We start from the raw sequence: 9,273 nt of genomic DNA, 5'->3' as shown, positions 1-9,273 counted from the left end.
ATCCAAATCCTATAACTTATACTAAGCTAATTCTACTGGATTACAATAGTGCCACAGATTTTAAAGACCTAAATTCGAAAATAATGCAGCGGGTGTGATGACACAAAACGAACAGGTCAAGAAAAACAGATGAAATTCAAGCTGAGGACAATTATTTTTGCCGAGTATAAGATAAATCACAAATAAATTTGAGGAAAATGGGAAATCTTCCCAAATTCTCACTTTCCATTATGTTAATCATCACGCTAAAAACCTCGGGAAAGTCCCACTGGAAAGCGGTGGTGAAGACAGTAATTAGTCTTCATATCCTTAATTCAAAATTTTCAAAATTTACCGTCAAGGATATCTTTCGCCCAAAATTAATCCGAATTAACAGAAATTTCAACATCTTAATTAGAACAACTTGTTTGCCACTCCGATGTTCTCACAAATTCAGCTCCTGTGCTATTTTCGATGCAATATTCTTAAAGCCAATGGATGTCCCCGATATTCGTTTGAATCGAACACCATTTAGGCTCAGTCTTGGCAGTTTGCAGACCTTAAAAAAATATGCAAATTGTTCGTTCAATAATTTAAATATTTGCTTTTCCTTCCTCCAGTTTTCAAGAGCATTCCTAAATGTGCTCGTCAACATCATCTCAGACATCCATATCCATGAAAATAGTCGATAAAAAAAAAAAGCGATATTACTTCAATTATCATAACACTTCTGAAAATTTCAATAATATATAAATGTCAAAACTCACACATTCTAGCAAAAAATATAGCTTACTTCCATTTCCCATTGTACCAGCGAGTCGGTATTGGGATCACCATGTACGCATAATAATAAATATCTCTCACGTTGTTCATAATCACAATTGTTTTGGTCCAAAACTTTCCGAATTTCCCTAAAATAATTGAAAGAAGTTTAAAAATCAGTTTTATTCCTCATACATACATATGTATTTAACACATAGAAGAATTTCCTACACATGATCGAAAAGCATACTGAAGTATAAGATAACATTTGGTCATTTTACATTTCATACTACAGATTCTCCAGAAAATTTCGATTAAAGATTAAGAAAGCCCAAAACAATGAAGCAAAAAGGCAAAATCTATCGTATGCATTATACTGAATCAAAATCTAACTTCAAAAACTTACTTCATCATTTCTTCGGGTGCTAAAGAACTCGTAGTTTTCATACTCCACGTGAACCGCAATGATCGTGGTTTCACTTCATCACCATTTGACATATCACAGCCAGCGCCCAGTGTTGCATTTGGTGTCATGAGAAACTGACCATGATGCTGCTGAGCAGTGTTTAATCGTTTAAATCCAGCAATACCGGTAGTCGGTCCAATAGTCCCACTTCTACCACTATGTTTAACCATTTCATTGGTGCTACTTGGTGTTGGTGGTGACGTCGTGGTGAGAGCAGATCCTTCAGCAATTCCCACGATTGGTGTCCTGCGCAATGATTGATATACAGATGATGCACAGGTTGATGATGGTCCACTACCAACAGTACCAGTCGCATAGTACGTTGATGGTAACTGGACATTGCATGCATCACCCTCTCTCGAGTTATGATGATGGTTTCCTCCAGTAACGGTACCACTGTTTGACGATGCCATCGACGGGCTAAACGATTGGATCGAATCACTGGACGATCGCATGGTATCACTCACACTGCTCGGAGGAAATATGGGATCAAGATTCGGGGATAGGAGCACTGCGGAAGCATCTACTGAACAATCTGGTGTTTGAGGTACTACTTTATGTACCAGAGGAGCAGGAAATATTGGTGAATGGCAGCGATTACCAGTGGACAGGGAATTCGAGTAATGTAAACCACGGGAGGGCTTGACATGAAATAAATCATACTGAGGAGTAACTAATGTTTGCGATATTACTTGGTCAGAGCTTGGCGACATCGTACCGGAACTGCTACCAACATACACCGACAGAGGTCTGACCGGCAATGAAAGCCTTATATTTAAAGCTTGCACATTATTAGCTTCACTAGAACCATTGTAGTTGTTGATGATACCATTGGTGTTAATGTTACTACCAGCAAATGAATGCCGTTGGATTGCCTGCTTCATGGCTATTGGTGACAGGAGCAAAGGTAAAGCTTGTTGATTTATTGAAGTACCACGACCGGAAAAGCAACGAATTTGTGATAGTACCGTGGGGCTATTAGATAAGTCGTTTTCCCGGGTGGATGCGGATGTACCGCGAACAGATGAAGCATACTGCTGATAAGGATAATTTTGATGATGATGATGGTGGTGGTGGTGCGATGATAATGATGATGATAATGATGACTTTTGCTGAGCAGATGAACCACTACAAACAAAGAATAGTAGAATAGAGGAACTTAAAGAAATTAATCCCCAAAGACTTTCACTTTTTATTTCGCACTTTTTGTTTTCTAAATTAAAGTGCCTTTTTTCGAAACTGTCCTGTTCGTAAGGCAACCAATTAAAAAGCATTTAGAAGAGGTTAAGCGAAATTTTTTTAACATAAATTTAAAACCCTTGTAGATGGAAAGTCCGTGCTAGCACCGCAAATAAAAACGCAAAAAATAGAAACGAAAGAAGCGCACATTGTAAAATCTTTCCTGTTAAATAAAAAGCAAATCCAAGAACACTTCATTTTGAAAAAAAAAAAATTTAATTAAGAGTAACTTGGAGATGATCGTCAGAAATGAATGAAGTTAAAAAAGTGCCTTTAAATAAGCAAAATAATGCATCCTGAAGTGGTAAGGACACAACTTCGGAATAAGAACTAGCTATTATAGAAAAGGATCTCATCTAAAGATCTGCAAAGAAAAAAAGTTAAGATACGTGTATGCAATCAAACATTCGGCTAAATATATGACTCTCTTATGGGATAAACACGATTCGAAGGAATCAGCAAAGATAAGATAAAGACTGGTAAACAAGATAATCAAGATAATTAGAGCCACTTTCAGATATAATTACAATATCTCTTTCCAAAACATCCCAGTGTTCGTAGCAAATCCGGAAGCAATACTTTCTTGAAGCCGAAAGGGAAAGACAATTTAAAATTCTTATGGTCCTAGAAATGAGGAAAAAACTATGATGGATAACTTCCGACAATGCACACTATATGGAAGATGCATATCAAGATCAACAAATTTGTTACTGAGCAACAGAAAATGAAATACTTAAATGTAATTCGTCCTATTCAGAATGTTCAACAACTGATTCCACCCGAAGTATCAAGATAAAATAAATTAAACAGTTCAATGTAAAAGATATGGTGGGCGAATAACGGCACTAGCAAATTATTCGACAAAATATGAAACCGTTGCTTTTCCGGAAGAAAGCACCTCTGAATTCTGATCCAAATAACTATTCGACAGCTAACCAGTTGAATTACTATTTAGATGACTAAAATGTGAGCATGGAGGAAATGGTTTAGCATTGTGCAAAATGCCGATAATGGGTGAGTAATGGAATGTTCGATGCATGTAAATAAACGATGGTGAAGGAAGAAACCATCACCATAACCATATATCATATACTTCAGTATAAATTAAATGAATCACTCGAAAGGTTGAAAATGACTTTTACGGAAATTCATGATGAACTAATTCATAAGACACCTCTGTAGCTTTGCAGCAACAACCTCCAGAATTTTTAAGGAAACGTAATATTGCCACAGTATAGAAATTAAAAAAACATTCCAGAAGTGCTGAAGAATGTAACATATCGATTAACAGTTTGCTTAAAGAATCGATAATAGTGTTTTTCAGCCAAAATTTTCTCTTGAAAGTAAACTGCAGTTGAATTCTTCCCAATAAATAACTGATACTTTCATAAAAATGCAGAACCATTTCGCGTGTAACAAGAATGCAGGGAACAATATAAGTGCTACTTATACTGTTCAAAAAATACCTTTCCAGAATGCAATACTGGATAGGTGGTTCTTCCCTAGATTATACGCCCAGCAAGCTTTGCACTTATATTAAACCAAATTGCTTACTATAGATCATATAAAATTCCAATTTTTGAATTCGTTTTCTAAAATATCCCAAAATATGTCAAAACTCTCTTTAAAGAAAATCTCGGTTAGTAAAAGCATAACAGTAGAAACTTGCAAGCAAAGCAAACATTTTGCTTTATATGTGAATATGTGAAAGCTCTTTATCTTATATATGATTAAAAAAAATTAGTAAAGTGAGCAGTAAAAGCTGGGATTAAGCTCCGAATACGACGGTAAAACCGCTGAGGGAAATCGTCCATATAAGCGCTTATTTAACCGAAATTTAGATCAGGATCTAACTGAAATGGAACTACTAACCGACGAGTAAGCTTGGACAGTTTGGAGAGAAATGATCCACGTGGACCACCATTGCCCGATGCGTTACCAGTACCATGTACTACTTCCGATTCAACGTCATCATCCATGTTTCCCTGTAATTCAGAAAGTAATGAAGAAAGTACAAACTCTGTTAAAAAACTCGATTCTTTTAACTAATTAGAATCAACCTCCGAAATAAAATTGTCATAATTTCGATCGTATGTATCAGCTGTTTTACATTACATGAAATTCATAAAAAGATAAAAAGAAACCTTGTTGTGCTCCGTTTTTCCATGAAATGTTTGCCTGTTACGAGTATGTCTAGGAAAGGCAGCATTTTGTACTGCTGTATTATGCGTACTTAACACCGCGGCTGATGGCACAGTTTGTGTGTCTGGGGAAGACTAAAACGAAAGAATTTAATTGTTAAAATGTTACAAAGAGAACCAATGTTTCAATTTTTCAAAAAATCAATGTTTTCAATTATTAGTGTCGCCAAATATCTAGTCGGTTTGGCCCTTACATACTGTGATTTGATATTCTCAATAGGATAAAAATATGCGGATTTAGAAAAAAAAGGAAAAAAAATCAAACTGAAAACCTATCCATTCGGGATATACCTAAAATGTTCTCCACTAATCCTGACTGTTATCGCACATATTTTAAGAATTCAGCACTAAGTAAATTTTATTTGAAATGAAACATACCGCTATCACCGAAACAGGATTCAGAGCGGTACCAGTTGCAGATTTAGTCAACTTTGGACTGTTATTCTGTGAATGTGGTAACAATGCAGATGGCGATGTTTCATTAATTGCTGAATTTTTAACAACTGCCTGTGCAGATGCGCTCTGATGAAGCCTGAAATGGCGAAATATTGAAATGTTTGATTTTAACGAAAATACGCGAAGATTCTGCAAGAAGAAGCATTGACTAAGCAGCAATATAACACCAAAACCAAGTATTTGTTATTAAAAATCCTTTAAAAAAATCAAGTACTGAATTTCGTTTAAGAGCAAACAGATTTTTAATGAAAATTAGTAAATTGTATACAATCGCTCATTGAGGAAACACCTAAATTTTGGCAGGGAAATTAAAAGCAAATCAAACCGAAGCTATTATAATTGAAATGAATAAATCAACACTGACAACAATGTCTTTGAAAGATCTTTCAGCAGTTCAAATCCACATAAATTCTCGATCAGTCATTCAAACTAAGGATGTTTTTCTAAATCCCCAAGATTTTCGAAAAAGATCCACAAATTTGAAATTTGCTTAGGCAGTCCAAGTTTAGTTCCACAAATCAAGGTTCATGAAATCCCAACAGTAACCGAATTGTTTTGAATCGACCTTTAACCCCGAAAAATGATTCGTCAGTTGGAATCCAAAACAGAAGACAAACAAAAAATTATAAGGGAAAACATTATATGTTACATATTATTGCTGCAAATATAGCGAAAAAAAGAAAATATCAATGCATGGTTAGATGAAATCCAATAGATAATTTATTAAAATATATTTACGACCGTTGCAAGAAATGTGGCAATATACTGCTTTGCAAAGGTTCTCACACCGATTCTACACGGAAGGAGTTTCAATATAAAAATGCAAAGATAGATTCTCCATTTCTAAAAACTCTATCTGACTCCAGCTCTGGATATCTGTAATATAAACATTTTCAGAAGTGCGCTTGATTTCGATGAAATATCAGTGGATGTCTCATGAATGCCACAGTCTTGTTCATCAGAAATATGGGAAACAGAAAATTACGACGATAACACATGAAAGATAACAATTCTCAGAAAACACAATCATTTCAACACGAAAAGGAAAAATATGCATTGACTTCAAAATGAAGTACTTTCACACTATCCAGGAGCACACAGTAGATCTTCGGAAAGCGATTCTGGCGCATTTCAGAATGAAAATCGAAATAACTTATATTTGGAATACTTTTCTTACAATACACCAAAAACATCCGGTAATTCCCCCAACAAAACTTTGAACAAATCATTCACATACTTTTCCCCTTTTTTTCCGGCTGTTCCACTATTGGAGCTGTTGCTGATGCAGGCGACTGCTGCCATGAAACCGCGGTAGCATTTGCATCATCGGCATCACTACCACCGTAACGACCAATATCGACGTCTTTATCGGTAGTTGCGTGTGTCGTAACTGCTGGTTCAGCTTTCCCACTATCACCATTACCAGCGAACAATTCACCGTTTTCATTGTCATCCTCCTTGATCGACGGCTCATTTGGCGTCGCCGAAATAGAACCGCTTTTCTAGAAACAAAGACTTTTCGAATTCATAAATCCTCGGGATATTTGGAAAATAATTTACATACATGAAGAAAACAAAGCAAATGATCAAAAAGATTCAGTAGTCAAAATACCTGCAGTGATGTGATCTTCTGCTGTGCAGAATTTGAAGAAAATGGTGAACTTGGAGTACCACGAGCAGATGACGACCCAGTGATACTCTTGGGCAAACCTTTCGTACTGTAAAACGCCAAATTACAGTCAAATGAAACACACACGTGCATCTATACATAAGTACCATAAGATCTTAATTTGGATAATCTGCTCAATTTTTTTGTGCCTCTAAAACTGTACTGCTAACAAGAGGTCCTATCTCTGAATCTACATGGTTGACCATACTAGTAATCGAAAAATATAACTTCGTTAATGCGAGAAACTCACTCAATTGTCGGATACACAAATCGTGGTCCCGGTTGTAAAATCCCCCTGGTTCCTAAATTAGATAGTGGTGTCCGTGCAGGAACGGAAGCTTTCCTAAATCCAGAAACAGGAACAGCACCGGCTTGTACACCACTTCCAACAGCTTGCATTACATTCGACGGATAATTAGGCACTGAAACGAACTATAAGATTCACGAATATAACTGAACGCATAATTTCAGTCAAACAACAACGACAGAAAAATCCTTGAGGGAACGATAACAAAACTTCTGCAGTACAAGATAACTTACTTATATGACCCGGTTGCATACTAAGCGCTTGCCGACCGCCTGGTGGACCAACGACGTGTCGCATCGCAACTGGTGCTACACCAGACATGACTCGTTGTGTCCCAGGTGGTGTTGTGACATGAATATCCGACGGTAGAAGAGTTGTTGGAAGCTGAGCAGCTGGTGCAATCGTTTGCTCTTGTGATCCGCGTCGTGTCTTAATTGATGGTACCTGGGCTGATGTTGAACGAGGCACAAACTTCTGGGTCTGAAAATCCTGTTCAAACAAATGTTTTTAAATTTAAACACTTCAAAGAATTTTATTCCATAATTTTGATTCCGATATTTAGGTATCGACTCGAAAGTTTCCCGAACTAAAAACTCTCTATATCTTCTCCATTCTAAAGAATGAATACCTGAAAAAAAGCTTTTAAATCAGAACTTTACCATAGCAAAACCAGTAGAAGCGGGAACTTGGGTATGCGGACTTTGACCCTGCGTTATTCCATGAGCCACACTTTGTGCTGATGCAGGATTCAGTTGCGCGTTTAGGAGAGCTTCTCCATCAAGCTAAAAAATCTGAGGAAATGAAAAGACGTTTCATTAAATCAGTTCCAAATATTAGTAAGATTTTCAGTTCCGAGAGTCATAAGCTGCTTTACTAGCTTTCATTTCGATTCTCTAAGTTGGATAAATTGAAACGCAATGTTACCGATGGTTCAATTCAGCCCAAATAACAAACAATCATGAAACAGCATAGTAAGCCTCATGAAAAAAATTCTTGTAATAAGTGCGTTAAGGTCAACAGCTCATTTTCCAATTACAAATGGCCACATTAATGCCTTGGACAATTCATAAACTTTACCTCGCGTTTTTTCTCTCCCAGCAAAATGTAGGTGGCATGAAGATCATCGAAACTACCTTTGTCGAGCGATACCACTATTGCATTACGACTGTATCCCATTTGTTGAATAACGGCTATTCGATTTTCATCTTTAACATCCTTCGGTGGTTCGACATATGGTTTCAACTCATCATCTTCATAACCTATATTCATCCATCTAAAACACATAAAAATATGGATATGACTTGACTTTTTGCATTAATGATTAATTTTTTGCATTAAGCATTAATCCCTGAAATACAAGTTATATGCCGGAAGAACACCACACAGAAAATCAGAAAACAATTTAATTAAAAAATTATAATGCGAACATAAAGAAATAGAAAATGACTCACGCCGACCTATCTTTCATGATTGTCTCCAATGTTCCTCTACGAGCTGGATTAAGTACGAGGAACTTTTTCAAAAGATTTTCACAGTCAGTTGACATGTAAAACGGTATTCGATATTTTCCTCTCAGTACTCTTTCTCTTAATTCCTGAAAAACTTAAAAGTGAGAAACATGACTTTTTTAACTTTTTAAAAACTCCGACTCATTCATTCTCCGCAAATAGATACTGCAGAATAAAGAAAACATTAAGAAGTACTTTCAAATTTTGTCCATCGAAAGGTAGACTACCCGAGACAAGAGTGTATAAAATAACTCCTAAACTCCAAACATCCACTTCTGGTCCATCATACTTTTTTCCCTGGAATAACTCTGGAGCTGCGTAAGGTGGACTACCACAGAACGTGTCCAATTTATTACCTGAAAAAAAAGCTCATTTATAAGGCATTAATGAAGCAAAAAACTGTCCCACCTATGCAGCTACAAGGAAATGATACGTAAGTGCAGAAATTGAGTACTTCATAAGGAAAAAAAAAGCATAATCGAAAGGTTAATCTTCTGGGAAGATATATGATACAATAGAGAAAGTAAGAGAACCTAATTGATTGAAATTAAAGTGCTTGTAATTAGTATCGTTGATGTAACTTTTCGGTAGCAATGAAAGCCGTATACTACGCATCAGATACAACAAAAATTTAAAAAGAGACCAGCGAGTAAATAGAGAAAATTAATTTAGTAAACTTTTACGGT

General features: G+C 36.2%; 1 protein-coding gene across 1 annotated transcript in view; it reads right to left on the bottom strand.

The window, feature by feature from the left end:
• Positions 1-424: 424 nt before the first annotated feature.
• Positions 425-9,273, bottom strand: part of LOAG_18671 (CAMK/CAMKL/MARK protein kinase) — a gene marked incomplete at both ends in the record, with an annotated part of 12,927 nt that continues 4,078 nt past the window's right edge. Inside the window, 15 exons of the mRNA XM_020451335.1 lie at positions 425-538; positions 773-890; positions 1,148-1,453; positions 4,319-4,431; positions 4,591-4,722; positions 5,026-5,179; positions 5,901-5,979; positions 6,341-6,605; positions 6,716-6,821; positions 7,023-7,194; positions 7,313-7,559; positions 7,739-7,861; positions 8,157-8,352; positions 8,537-8,673; positions 8,783-8,943. Of these exons, the coding sequence (XP_020304888.1) occupies positions 425-538; positions 773-890; positions 1,148-1,453; positions 4,319-4,431; positions 4,591-4,722; positions 5,026-5,179; positions 5,901-5,979; positions 6,341-6,605; positions 6,716-6,821; positions 7,023-7,194; positions 7,313-7,559; positions 7,739-7,861; positions 8,157-8,352; positions 8,537-8,673; positions 8,783-8,943 (2,423 nt within the window). The remainder of the gene's footprint in view (positions 539-772; positions 891-1,147; positions 1,454-4,318; positions 4,432-4,590; positions 4,723-5,025; positions 5,180-5,900; positions 5,980-6,340; positions 6,606-6,715; positions 6,822-7,022; positions 7,195-7,312; positions 7,560-7,738; positions 7,862-8,156; positions 8,353-8,536; positions 8,674-8,782; positions 8,944-9,273) is intronic.

This window comes from Loa loa (genome assembly GCF_000183805.2).
Source record: "Loa loa unplaced genomic scaffold supercont3.436, whole genome shotgun sequence".
Lineage (NCBI taxonomy): Eukaryota > Metazoa > Nematoda > Chromadorea > Rhabditida > Onchocercidae > Loa > Loa loa.
Note: the sequence above shows the minus strand (reverse complement) of the source record. Positions and strands in the feature narration are given on the sequence as shown.